Raw genomic sequence first — 14,479 nt, 5'->3', positions numbered from 1 at the left:
AATATATATCCAGACTAACAACCACAGTATTAAAATTACAAGCCAGAAACGTTTTGATATTTTACAGCTGTAAAAACAAGGCACTCTCAAAGTCCAGAATTTCCTCTGATTTTCTTAAAGATGCCATTCTTAAGGGTGACACTCCCCAAAAATCTGTACTACATGGTAATGTAGGTAGCAGATAACAGCCCCCCCAAAACCAATGCTGAACAAATATTCATACATCTATCATCATCCCCAATAAATAAGCATTTCACAGTTGCACAAATTAACACTAAAATATGCATGTCCAAAAAGTGTGGTTTCACTGGTATTATTTACTCTATTATCAAATGAAACCACTGACTCCAAGTTAAATTTTTAAGAAGCACGAAGTTCCACAAAGCAGAAAATTAAATTTCCAACTACAAGCCCAGCCACAAAGTTCTGTCATTTTATTTAGTAAATTTAAACAAATTTATTAAACACCATCACAACATAAAAACATAGTAACCATCAAAAACAATAACCCCTGCCACAGTTTACAAAACCATAGATTATTTAATTAGCCAAAGGCCTGGGAGAAGATGAATGTTTTTGCCTGATGCCTAAAGATATGTAATTGTTTCAGCACTTCCACTGCCTCACCTGCAGATGTAAAGGAGAAGCAGAGCTGTTTGTCATCAGCATGTTGCTGACAACTTACTCCAAACCTCTGGATGACCCCACTCAAGTCATTTCATGTAGATGTTAAACAGCACAGCGGGATAAAATCCAACCTTGAGGAACCCCACATTGAAGGCTCCATGGGGCCAAAGAGCACTCCCCCGGCACCACCCTCCAGAAATGACTATCCAAGTTGGACTGGAACAGTGTTATCAAACCAATCTACTAACTTGTTAGTTGAGTTAGCCACTGCTCAGGCTCTAGTTCAGACACAGGCAAACTCAGCTCTCCAAATGTTTTGGGACTACAATTCCCAAAATCCCTGCCCACTGGTCCTGTTAGCTAGGGATCATGGAAGGTGTAGTCCAAAACATCTGGAGGTCAGAGTTTGCCCATGCCTGCTCTAGTTCTACCCAGGTTGCTGTGGAAACAGTTCTAGATGCAGTGTTAATGGGGGTTACCTAATTATTCCATGGGGACCCGGGTGGCGCTGTGGGTTAAACCACAGAGCCTAGGGCTTGCCGATCAGAAGGTTGGTGGTTCGAATCCCCGTGATGGGGTGAGCTCCCTGCCAACCTAGCAGTTTGAAAGCACGTCAAAGTGCAAATAGATAAATAGGTACCGCTCCGGCGGGAAGGTTAAATGGCGTTTCCATGCACTACTCTGGCTCGCCAGAAGTGGCTCAGTCATGCTGGCCACATGACCCGGAAGCTGTGCGCCGGCTTCCTCGGCCAATAAAGCGAGATGAGCGCTGCAACCCCAGAGTGGTCCGCAACTGGACTTAACGTTCAGGGGTCCCTTTACCTTTTATTAATTATTCTATCCATTATTAGACCTGTGAAGGTATCAACTCTCGCTTATTGCAGTACAATAAGCCAGTGTGGTGTAGTGGTTAAGAGCGGTAGTCTCGTAATCTGGTGAGCCGGGTTCGCTTCCCCGCTCCTCCACATGCAGCTGCTGGGTGACCTTGGGCTAGTCATACTTATCTGAAGTCTCTCAGCCTCACTCACCTCACAGAGTGTTTGTTGTGGGGGAGGAAGGGAAAGGAGAATGTTAGCCGCTTTGAGACTCCTGAAGGGGAGTGAAAGGCGAGATATCAAATCCAAACTCCTCCTCTTCTTCTTCTTCTACAAAACGTGATAAACACAGCTGAAGGATGGCAACTGCAATTTGTACAATGACAGCCCTTTCATTACTCACAAGAACAAACTCCTTTGGAACACCGTCATGGAAATGCAGCTCATCCACCCCTGCTTCGGAAGCTGTCAGCCACTGCAGGGCCATTCTCAGCTGGGAGTCCACAAGGCATGGCCCTATGTCAACATTTATGATTACCAATGCCTTTCCTATGTTTCCCAACCCTATTGCAAGCAAGAGAGAGAATAAAGATGAAAAGCCTAATACTCTGTGAGCATATTTTACTCAATGAATTATGGTGGCCCACTCTTCAGATAACAGCAATACAGTAAAGCAATACAGTAAAGCCTTCACTCATTATCCGAGGGCCAGGGCTGAACAGGGAGGTGCTCAAGATTGCAGATATAAAATTATTCAGGATAGCGAAAACCAAATCCGACTGCAAAGAGTTCCAAAAAGATCTCTCTAAACTGCCTGAATGGGCAACAAAATGGCAAATGCAGTTTAATGTATGAAAGTCCACTGTCGAATGTGGTGCATGCTGTGGTTAAGCAAATTAAATAAATCCTAATTTTGACATATACACTCAACTCTAAGTATCTAACCTGAGAAGAGAGAACTTCGCTGATTCATCTGGCTGGCCAATAAAAATTTCAGCATTCTAGGACTTTAGGGGAGAAAACTATTTCCAAAGTCCCTAAGATGGAGCTGGGTCATTCCCACATACACACTTTGCTTAGAAAAAAAATGAATTGGAATAGCTTCAGCAGAAGCCGCCCAGAAGCTATTACGAAATATAGAGGTCATTCTTTGAAACAGCTGAGGGCTGCTCTTCTGACACAAGTCTCATACAAACTGATCCATAAATAGAGCATTCTTACATCAACTACAGAATAATAGATACATCCTGTTAAGGTTACCTTCAATTGTATCTTTAAGCTCTTCCTCTTTGTCTTCTGTTCCATCACTGTAGGGGAGGAAGGTAGAATTAATGCAAAGCAGGATAATATTAAGGTCTGAAACTTCAATAGGACATTCAAGGAAAACATAGTATGAATTAACCAAAGTATCAAGGAATGATTGTGAAAATGGAAGCTTTGCTTCTCACGCCATTTTCTGTCACGTGGCTTGTAAATTTCCCAGATAAAACTTTAAAAGAAATTCTACCTTTCCCTTTCAAATATGGAGTTTTAAGAAGGAGATATGTTATTATTATAATGCACTGAATTATATGCAATGGTTCTAATTACTAGGAGAAAATAAATGATTAAACAAAAGGGGAAACAGAAATATTGTAGGAAGCAAGCTCTTTTTTATGAAGAGATAATTGGAAGCATTTAGAATAGCAAGCAGAACATGCACGAAAGTGTTGCATTTTACATGTTTGTCGGGACAGTCACACTGTAGCACAGTAAAATGGACCCATTCAGTATGAATTTGTTAAGGAAAATCATGATCAGGTGAAAAGCGTGTGGGTAATGAATCACATTTCATATATGCCAGTTTATTCGGTCTTGAAAAATTATGACTTCATGCATTAATATATGAGGGACTAGCCTGTTTCAATGTCTTGGTTTGACCAACCTGTCTGATGTTGGAAAGGATAAATTCTCCTCATACATATCTCCTTCTAAACCAAGACTGCTCCAGCTACTGCTGTTACCATTACTGCCAGGGGAAGAAGAGAACAGAGCTGAACTAGAAAAAAGTTAGCCCAAACCAGAACCCAGAATCTTCATTTTCCTTGATGCGCTCTGTCCAGATTCCTGAGCTGTGGCACCATTTTCTTAATAAGTATACAAAACCACTTTGGGGGGGAAAGAGGTACAAAGAAACAAAATGAAAGGGCACCTATTAACACTGCTCAGAAAATAAATGTGAATTCACATGGCACTTTTCTCCCACTGCCAAACGATTTCTGCCATCCTCATGTGCTGAGCTGGTCCAGGTCAGAACAGGTGCAACACAGCTTCAGCAATGCAGCAACTGACAAAGGAATAATTTGGATTTCCTAATCGTTTACATGAATGTCAAAGTGCTGAACCAGTACTAGTTTCTTTCGCAAACAGCAAATTCCAAGGCTTGCATTCAATTAAGTTTTAACCAGAGTAAACTGACTGAAATGAATGAACATACCTAAGTGCATTGATTTCAGTGGTCTTCTCCGAGTAAATATGGTTGAATGCCACACTCTATAGTTTCTTTACAACGCTGTTTCAAAAATCAGTGTGTTGAGAGAGAAAAAGGTTTTGTGAAGGTATCTGAAGTCGCCTTATACCAAGTCACACAGACCATTAGTGCATCTAACCAGGTATTGTCACCAAACGACAGTAGTGCTTCCAAGGTATTTGGTAGACGTTCCTTGGCCCTCTTCTAACAGGACAGCCCATAAACTTGAGACATCCAGGACTGAAAACAATATTTGTGCTGAAAACCTGTTGTGCTGGAGGTGGCTAGGATGAGTCAGGTGTCTCTTCTTCTGGCTCCGCTAAGCTCCACCATTGGGGGACAAGGGCTCTGCTGCCATGAAGCGCCCCCCCCCCCCACTATCACCAGCAATATTCCTGCTGTAAAGTGTAAAGCCATCAAATCCACTGGGTCCTAAACCAAGTCCAGCTACTGTTAATGGGGCTGATCCAGGCTTCTCTGCTGTTCTCGGCAGGAAGTGGTGCAGAGGAAAGCAGCCTTCCTACTGCCCTCCTATCATCTATCCTGATCAGCAGGAGCAGCAGAATCCCAAATGCAGGGGTGCCTCTGCCATTCGCTCAGCCCCACTGCTCTTGCCTTGCTCAGACCATCAGAATTACAAGCGACGTTTACACTGCTAAAAAGGAAAGAAAGAGGAATTTTAAAGTACCTCTAAGGCCAAAGTTCCTTTGCTAGAGATCTTGACCACACACTGAATAAATTAATAAGTAAGCCAGTATTTATAATGCAGATGAGGAGTCAAGTGAGAAAGAAAAGTTTGCATTGGAGATCTAAGTTAGAAATTTAAGACGCCCTGCTGTTGTTCTGTTGCCTGTCAAAACACTTTTAATATATATAAAATATGTCATGACATGGGACTCCTCAGCCTCAGGGGAAGAGGTCATGGATTGAGAACTTCTTGGACTAAGAACCAGTCTTTGATATCTGCATGCTGCAGTTCTATAACGCAGGGAGCCTTAAATGCCAGAACTTCTCTGGTCTGAAGAAGCTGGATTACCATCTTCTGATTCTAAGGACTCCAGCTCAGACGCCATACGCAACCAACTTCTCCAGTGCCACCAGAGGCCCTCGTTCTTTAAATGGGCTAGACTCCCCTCATCAGTGGAGGGGCTAGCTGTTCTAAGGATGCTGCAGACCTTGAAGGCCCAGTCTGAATTTGCTGGTTGCGGGAGCAACAGTCAAGCCTAGCCTGTCTGCTTCTAGCCTAGGCTCTACTTGGTGCTATCCATGGTTCATCCCACTTTGCTTCTTTGCCTTTAGGACTTTAATCTCTACTTTGCCTGGCTTTGTTTATGTGGACTTTGCTTTTCTGGAACTTGACCTATGCTTGACCCAACTCTGCTTCTTCAATTTGGAACAAATGCTAGTGTATGACCTGGTGTCCCAGGACGACTGTGCCCGTCACAAGTCCCATTTGGCAAGAACCTCATCCTCCAGCTAGGACCACTTCCTTTGGCAGAACAAAATGGTGTCAATTTAGCAAAATATTATAAACTAGAGTGATGTACTTCTAAAAATAGGAAAGTGGTTGTCAGTCTAGCTCACATTTGCAAACCAGAGGAGTTAAGTCTGTACCAAGTGGGGGGTGCACAAAGCTGGGAGTTTTAATCAATCAATCAATCAATCAATCAATCAATCCCCCACCTTTTCCCCTGACAATGACCCACACAAGTGGTTTAAGTTTTTTTATTATATATATTGTGGTTTCATATTTTGATTTTGTTCTGTGAACTGCCCTGAGACCTCTGGGTACAGGGCGGTATATAAATTCAATAAATAAATAAATAAAATTGTCTGAGGCAGCTTTTGACTTGTGTTTCTTGCAGGTGGAATGAAGGGTGTATGTCTCTTGTTCAAGGGCAACCAACCCAGAACTTTGCTGGGCATGCCCAAGGCCACAGTGTGTCCAACAGAGCTCTTTGGATTCCAGCCAACGGCATTAAAGTCTGTGACACAATGTCAATTCCCTGCATATAAAACACCAACCATTTCTAAAGAATCTTGGGGGGAAATAATTTGCTAACTAAATTAAAAGCCGATTCTCAGATGGAAGGCATTGTCGGTCACACAATTAGTAAATCCTTATGGATAATTACAAATCTAAATAGCAGATGAAGATTCACTCTCCACTTTATGCTGTACATAGGCAGGAACCTTGTAACTGTAATCAGAAGTCAAGTGCTCATGAGATTCCCCTTCCTTCCTCCTCCCCTTACAGTTTAAATGGTTAACTTACTTGTTTGATCAAACCAGTTTGCCATTGCCTTTAAAGCAGCAAACTGGTCTGAGTGAGTTGTCCAATCAGAGATTGCAAAACAAGATCCAACTGTGATTTGAAATCCTTGTTTGGAGGACTCACGGAAACAATAATTTGTTAGGTCAGACATAATGTCAAACTATGGTTGGATCAAATCAAAAAGCGATTAATCTAAGCACGGGAAGGAAGGCAGAGGAGCACAGTATCACAGGCTGAATGCCTTCCTGAGCCCACTTATGAATCTAGTTCATCTCCTCAACAAGAGACGTCCAACTTTCAGAGGCCATCAGTCCACAAACCAATCAATCCAAACAGTCCAAACAACCTACAGAAAGTGAAAAGACGGCCAGAAATGTATCTTGTGGCACAAGTGTAAGTGCTCAGAAATTATATTAGACTCCGCAGTAAAGCTGGTGCCATTTAGTAGTAACTAGAATTAAAGAACTCCAGGCTCCCAGGCAGTCTGATTAGACTCAGATCTGCTATATCAGATGCTGTATCATTTGTCTTTAGACTAGAGACACATTTCATCATCCCATTCTCTACCGGAGTCTCCATCAGTCCATACTGCTTGAGCTTGCATGGAAAAACTTCATGAGCACTATATCAACATCAAGTTGTATGCCAGGTATCTACTGTTGACAATGTTTCTTTATAGAATCTAAATCAGTGTTTCTCAACCAGGGGGCATATGAAGATCTCAGGCAGGATGGGAATGTTGTTTTTTTAAAAAAATGTGGATAGTGTACGAAAAAAAATAAGTCACAAACTTTCAATCCAATTAAAAATTCAAATAAAATAATTACAGGAGCCAGGTTTGAAAGTGTGTGTGGGAGGTTTATGTTACCTAACCATTTAAAAAGCTTGAGAAACACTGATCTAAGTCATCCTTAGCACCAGCTCATATGTGAATAGTCACACTTGGTTATGAAAACTGTCACTTACAGATAACAAACCCACAAGAACTCTTTATCCTTCACTGGTCAGGTTTGTTTGTTCTTTCGAGTGTATATTTAAGAAATGGTTTAATTTTATGTTTGTATACTCCAAAGATAGCTTATTATGAGTTGTTAATGTGCAGGCACTATTTTAGTTACTTGCTTTGTGAGAAGTGAGCCTTTTCCCACTTTTCAAGTGTTTTTAGCCAAAATGTGAAATCAGAGCTGTCCCTGATTTAGTCACACATGCACCAGGAAAGGACAGCAAATAGCTTCAAAATAACCCAGGAAGTTCCTTCTCCAGACAATGAAGAAAGGACTGTCTGATTCATTTTGAAGCTGCTCTTTCATCTTGCAATAGTGTTCTGGGAAAATAATTGAGAAATCCAGGACTTTAGCATAGCTGTGACTGGGTAGTTGTGCACCAACCCAAAGGCAAAGAGTAGCAGCATAGACAGCAGGAGGAGTTCATGGTCTAACTCAGGTATATTTTCATGGGAGGAACATAAATTAACCTACAAATGCAAATAAAGTCCGTCGTTACTATAACCATATTGCATAAAGAGGGGGGCATTGTGACTGAGCAACCAAGAGCAGCTATACTAAAGGGGGGAAGGGCAGGGCTGAGAAAAAGTTGTATGTGAAAACTCTGTGGTGCAGTCCAGTGTTGTCATCCAGCCACTTGGCTTGTTAGGGAAATGACTGCAGCAGCAAAATGGGGGAGAAGCGATTGCTTCCCCCCGCAACCTCGCCATGGAGAAAAATAGGGGGGTTCCTGGGTGGTGTTGTCACTGCTGGTATAAACCAATTGGTATATTGATATCAAAGGCTTAAATCCTTTTTTGCTCGAGAGAGGTGGTGTTATTGTTTGTTATGTGCTGATGCTAATATTAAGAGTTGTTGTTATTCTGATTTAGAAAATTTCTTACCCATCCTTCACCAGAAGGTCTCAGGGCATGTTACGGCAATGCAAAAATTCAGTATTTTAGCCTCCTCGCTCCCTCCCTCAACTGCCATCCCCTGAAGGACCATCTCACTCCCTGAGAAAGAGAAAAAAACTTTGCTGAGTTGCCACTATCTAGTTCCCAGCAGGGCCCCTTCCGCTGCCAGTTGCTACTGCACACACTTCTGGAAAACCATATTGCCCTGAGGGGAGCAGAGAAGAAGCAGTTCCAGCTTTTGCTTTAACATACACCTGCATTTGAAATGTATGGCAACGTTTAAAAAACCCACACTGCTTGTAACCATCTTTTGTGAACTGCTCGGTGTTGTCTGCCTGAAAAGTGACATAATAAATACCTTAAATAAATAAATGTTATGAAATACAAAAGATGCCCTAGAACAGCGGTTCCCAAGTACCTAGGTACTGCAATACCCCATTTTTCAACAGCTAAGACATGGAACGCCTGCTTTTGAAAATGTTGTTCTCGCTATGGTAGTTTTTGTTATGTGAATGGTGCCACAGAGCTCCTCCCGCCCAGGTGGGTTACACAGACCACCAGTTGAGAACCACCGCCTTAGAATACACTGCTTGCTTTAGCAGTTTGCAACTGAATTTATCCAGCAGGGGCATCTGAACCTGGGCTGCGCAAAATCTTCATCCCCTCTGAAGTACCTACCACAAGCGTTCTTCCGCCGAATATGGCTGGGGAGTTGTGGCCCTGCAGATCTTCCTGGGCTACAACTCCCATCACCACGAAGCCCTGACCCTGCTGGTTTGGGCTGAAGAACCCCGGCAGCACCAGGAGGGCTACCTGTTCCCCATCCCTAGAACACAATATTGACAGCCTAAGATCCACCGAGGAAAGACTTTCTGTAAGGTAACTGCTTTATAGCAGATGGGAGTTTTTCCATGGTTTAAGAGTTGCACTGTGGGGGGAAGTAGAGCTCTTGTGTCTTTAACAGCAGTGTGACAGGCAGAAATGCAGGTTAAGACTTTGATTATATGGAAATACAATTGTGGGGAAAGCTTCATCTGTTTACATTCTGTCTGTCAGACACCTTAGTTCTAAAACTGTGGTTTGATAAATTGCTGGAAGCCACCCAGAGTAGCTGGGGCAACCTAGACAGATGGGTGGCATATAAATAAATTAGTAGTAGTGGTAGTATTACTTGTGTTTTGCCCAATATATTTTTGGGGCCTCCACCCCAGCCACAAAGAGGATGCAAACTGCATATGCAAATTGAATCTAACTTTGTCATTGACTACAAAGGAAACAGAAAATATTGTAAAGGCACCTCTGCCTAGAAATGCCAAGCCAACAGGAGTTATAAGTAGGAGAAATGCAGCTGGACCTTCCACTAAGGATGTGTTGTCTTTTTAAAAGTTGCTTGTAAAATTAGTGCCCTTTAAAATGCCTACAGAATGATTCATCTGATATTTGGGAAGTCGGATGTTGCGGATGGGCAACTAAATGTCAGGATGGAAAATGCCAAAGTTACAGGCTGCAGAAAACTGGCTGAGTTTTCCACTGATAGCATAGAGAAATGACGGGGAAATAGATGAAGAAATGGAATTAAAACAATGGTGTCATGTAGATCTCTTCTTATCACAGTAGTTCTACCACTCCAGTCAACAAGAAGTCTCCATTGCCTCGTTTGATCTGCATTGAGATTCTTGCAGTGAGTTTATGTTTTGCTCCTGAACAGGCACATATTAATTAAGCCATACATTACATTATTTACAATGTTTAACTCTGACCGAGTCACATCCCATACAAATAATATTTTGAGGAATTTTCAGAAGTCACACTTGTATACCATGGTTTAATTAACCATGTGTGAAATTTTAATGTAAGGTTAATTTCCCCTTATAAGACCAAGATTACCGTGGTAGCTCCCAAGGGCAAGAATTGCTTAAGATTTCTTTTTACATAATGGTGTTTAAAGTTTCATTTGTTTATTACTTGTGTTTTAACTTTTTGACTATTGAAAATAGTATTTTCCCAAAGCTGAATTCAAGTAAAAACTGAAACTTTAAAAGAAATGCAGGGCTGAAGGATAAAGCGTATCATTAAGGCTGTGAGCATGTACAAAAGGTATTTTAGTTACCTATCACTGAGGTGGAGAAAGCTGCTATTCTCATCAGGATGCTCATCTTCAAAACTCAGGTTGGACCAGCTGCCAGTGCTGTCATCACCAGTGCTGAGACTCATCTGCTGGCTGACTATGGATTCAGCAGAATTAAACCCTTCTTTTCCCACAGAGCTAGATAAAGATTAAAATGATAGGATCACTATTGTGTTGCATATAGTTCCATGGCACTCCCAGTTTGGCTTCTTGCCGCCCCCTACTGTTGCCCACTGGGGGAATGTGGATGTGCTGATTAAGATAATGTGATGCTGGGGCCTCACAAATAAAGCTGCAGGAGGCCTTTTTTCCTCTGAGCAAGGAGCTCCTTGACAAACCTTTCCCTGCCAACTGCTTAAAAAATGAATCAAGACCTAAATCAACTACCTTCAGTTGGTAGAAAATGTAGGAAAGGTAGGCATTAAAAAGGGAGGGGGAAATCTGCTCTATTCCTATTACAAATGCAGCTTGAGCTGCCATCCATTCTAAAATCTTGACTATAAACTTTGACTCTTCATCACATTATTCTTCCTCATCTGCAATCCTATGCATATTTACACAGAGCAAGCTCCATTAAATTCAGCAAGACTTGCTTCTCATTTAGAATGCAGAGGATCAGACTGTAACACTGAATAGTTGCCTAACAAAGCATCTTCTGCCAGCTAGAGTTTCAAAATGCTCATTTGGTTCTTCTAGTTGTAAACTGCTACTCTGAACGTGACACTTTCACAGAAAAGAGGACCAATAGCCAGCCCTGCCCCGAATTTGTCTTTTCCCTCTCTGCTCCCTCTATTGCCCCTGCAAGCTTGTTCAGTTAGGAGTTTAGCCTGAGCAGACACTTTCAGCTCCCATATTGCTTCGGAGTGAGTTGCCCACAGTTCTGCAGCGCCATGTCTTTGGAATCTGCATTAATGATCCAAACAATCATAGACATAACAGTGTGATGGCAGCAACAACAAAAAACATAATGCTATTCTAGGCTATATCCACAGAAGCAAAAAGATTCCTGCATTGCAGGGTTTGGAGAGCCAGTGTGATGTAGTGGTTAAGAGTGGTAGTCACGTAATCTGGGAAACCGGGTTCGTGTCTCTGCTCCTCCACATGCAGCTGCTGGGTGACCTTGGGCCAGTCACACTTCTGTGAAGTCTTTCAGCCCCACTCACCTCACAGAGTGTTTGTTGTGGGGGAGGAAGGGAAAGGAGAATGTTAGCCGCTTTGAGACTCCTGAAGGGGAGTGAAAGGCGGGATATCAAATCCAAACTCTTCTTCTTCTTCTGGACTAGATAATGCTCTTGGTCCCTTCCAACTCTACAATTCTATGATTCTAGGTCTAGTGTCCAGATCAAGAGAAGTAATCATACCACTCTATTCTGCCTTGGTCAATCCCCACCTGGAGTCCTGTTCTGGGTACCATAATTCAAGAAGAATATTGACAAGCCAGAATGTGTGTGCAGAGGAGGGTAACCAAGATGATCAAGGGTCTGGAAACCAAACCTTCTGAGGAATGGTTGAGGGAGTGAGTTATGTTTAGCCTGGAGAAGAGGAGATTGGGAGGAGATACAACAACCATCTTCCAATATCTAAAGGGCTGCCACATAGAAGATGGAGCGAGCTTGTTTTCTCCTACTCCAGAGGGTTAGAATCAAACCAATGGCTTCAAGTTACAAGAAAAGAGAGTCTGACTAAACATCAGGAAGATCTTTCTGATAGTAAGAGCTATTTGACAATGGAAAAGACTCCCTTGGAAGGTTGTGGACTGTCCTTTCTTGGGGGTTTTAAAACAGAGATTAGGTGACCATCTGCAAGGGATGATTTATTTGAGATTCCTGCATTGCAGGGGATTGGACTAGATGATCCTCAGGATCCCTTCCAACTCTACAATTCTATGATTCATAGAATCAGATGGTGTCCCACATCTTATATTTGCATAGTTGGTTCTTCCTGCCTAACTGCAGAACCTATTGAGATTTATTTTGTTAGTTTGAGCCCAGTTCGTCCAAACAGTTAAGGTCACCTTGTATCCCAATTCAGTCTTCTGTGGCATTAGCTACCCCAGTTTGGTGTCATCTGCAAATTTGATAAGCATCCCATCAATAGCTTTGTCCAAGTCATTTATAAAGAAAATGAACAACAATGGGCCCAGGCTGAACCTTGCAGCACCCCACTTGTAATGTTTTTCTAGGAGGACAAGGAACCATTGGTGAGTATTCTTTGGGTTCGGGTCAGTCAACCAGCTACAAATCCACCTAACAGTTGCCTTGTCTAGCCCACATTCTACCAGCTTCCTTGTTAGAATATCATGGGGACTTTGTTAAAAGTCTTACTTAAATTAAGTTACACTATATCCACAGCATATGGATCCCCTGATCCACCAAGCTTGTAACTCAATAAACAAAGAAAAAGATTTGTTTGGTATGACTTGTTTTTAAGAAACTCATGCTTGGTTTTAGTAATCACAGCATCCTTTTCTAAGTGCTCACAGACTGATCTGTTCTATTATCTTTTCTGGTACCGATGTCAAGCTCACCAGTCGGGAGTTACCTGGGTCTTCTTTTTTCTCCTTTTTGTAGATGAGGACATTTGCCTACCTCCAGTCTGCAAGGAGCTCACCTGTTCTCCAAGAATTCTCAAATGTTATAGACAGAGGCTCTGAGATTACATCTGCAAGCTCCTTTAGTACTTTTGGGTGCAGCTCATCAGGCCCTGAAGATTTGAATTTGTTTAAAGAAGCTAGGTGTTCTCTTACCCCCCTCTATTCCTTTCTTGGGCTGCAGGTCCCTCCTTGCACTGGGCACTGCTTTCCTACTGAGTGAAGACAAGAGGCAAAGTAGGTGTTGAGCAGTTTTGCCTTCCCTCTGTCACCCAGTAGCATTTCTCCATCTTCTACACAGAGGACCTACCACATGCTTGTTCTTCCTCTTGATTTGAACATAGCCAAACAATCCTTTTAAATCATTTTTAACCTCTCTTGCAAGACTGAGCTCATTCTGAGCTTTAGCCTGCCTGATATTCACCTTTGCAACTGTTGGCTATTCATGCATTCTCCTCCTTCATGATTTCTCATCTCTTCCATTTCCTATACATACCCTTCTTAAAGCTTAGATTATCTGTAAGATCCTTATGCAGTCATACTGGCTTCTGTAGATGCCTTCCACTTTTCTTTCTTTTTGAAATTGTCTGCACTGGAGTCTTTATTTCACCTTTAAGAAACTCCCATCCATCTTGGACTCCCTTCTCATTGATTCATTGATTTTAGAACTCCACTTTCTACTTCCCTCCATACTGAGAACTGTCCATTCATTCCTACTCCCTGCTTCCTGTTTCTTAACTCACTGCTCCCCTTCTGTATCTTGATACAGAGCAGTGAGTCTGCAGGAGGAATGTGTGCTGAGCCCGGGGGTAACCTGTGCAACATGGTCCAGGACTGGTCCAGAATCCGAAGGTTCCGCTAGGAGTCAGTCCGACAGGGCCAAGGCAGGACACGAGGCAGGAAACCAGGCAAGGACAGCTACAGGATCTTGCATACAGCAATGTTGCTCCCGCAACCTGAGGCAGGGCCCGACAGCCTTTTATCTTTGCGGCTGGTCCTGACTCACCTCCCTTTTTCGCCCGAAGGCGAGCATTCCTCCTGCGAGTACTCAGGTCTCTCCTTCTCTCAGACCTCAGTCTCTGCATCTCGGGAGACATTAGTAGGTTACTAGACCCAGGGGCCACCTCAGCCTCCCCTGACCAAACCGGTAGTGGAGTAGCTGTAAGTGATGGCTCAGCTGAACGCAACGAGGTAATCCCTGCATCTGGAGCCAGGGCAAGCTCAGGCCCCTGACTCGGCCCAGCTGGTGTTTGTTGCAGGGGAATCTGTGCAGACTGGGACTCTTCAGGATCAGGCCCCAGACTTGGTTCAGGTGATGCCTGAGGCAAAGGATCCGGTGCAGACTGAGTTTCCTCTGGTTCCGAGTCTGAGCCCGAGTCCCAGGCCATCACAGAATGACAGGAACAAAGGTATTATGTTGAGGAATGTGAGTGCAAGAGTGCTGTGGGCTTCCCAGAGGCATCTAGGAGCTCACTGTGGGAACAAGATGCTGGACTAGATAGGCCTTTGGTCTGATGATGAGTCCAGATCAGGGAGCGCAAATGACATCAGCTCCTATGAACCAAGAGAACTGTAGTGGCAGCTCTCTCTATGCCTGCCCGCCCCCACCTTCCCTGGAGGATGCTGAAGACCTCC

At 43.0% G+C, this 14,479-nt stretch overlaps 1 protein-coding gene across 5 annotated transcripts in view; it reads right to left on the bottom strand.

Moving 5' to 3' along the window:
• The window catches only part of AKAP11 (A-kinase anchoring protein 11), a 38,939-nt gene that overhangs the window by 4,132 nt on the left and 20,328 nt on the right, over positions 1 to 14,479 (bottom strand). For 2 of the 5 annotated variants that reach the window (XM_083518971.1, XM_083518972.1), the window contains 4 exons: positions 10,237 to 10,392; positions 3,367 to 3,450; positions 2,703 to 2,749; positions 1,846 to 2,006 (listed from right to left, as the gene is read on the bottom strand). In XM_083518971.1, coding sequence (XP_083375097.1) covers positions 1,846 to 2,006; positions 2,703 to 2,749; positions 3,367 to 3,450; positions 10,237 to 10,392 — 448 coding nt within the window. The remainder of the gene's footprint in view (positions 1 to 1,845; positions 2,007 to 2,702; positions 2,750 to 3,366; positions 3,451 to 10,236; positions 10,393 to 14,479) is intronic. The other 3 variants (XM_083518973.1, XM_083518974.1, XM_083518975.1) reach the window with 3 other exon arrangements.

This window comes from Podarcis liolepis (assembly GCF_965112155.1).
Source record: "Podarcis liolepis genome assembly, chromosome: 8".
NCBI lineage: Eukaryota > Metazoa > Chordata > Lepidosauria > Squamata > Lacertidae > Podarcis > Podarcis liolepis.
This window is presented reverse-complemented; position numbering and strand designations above follow the sequence as displayed.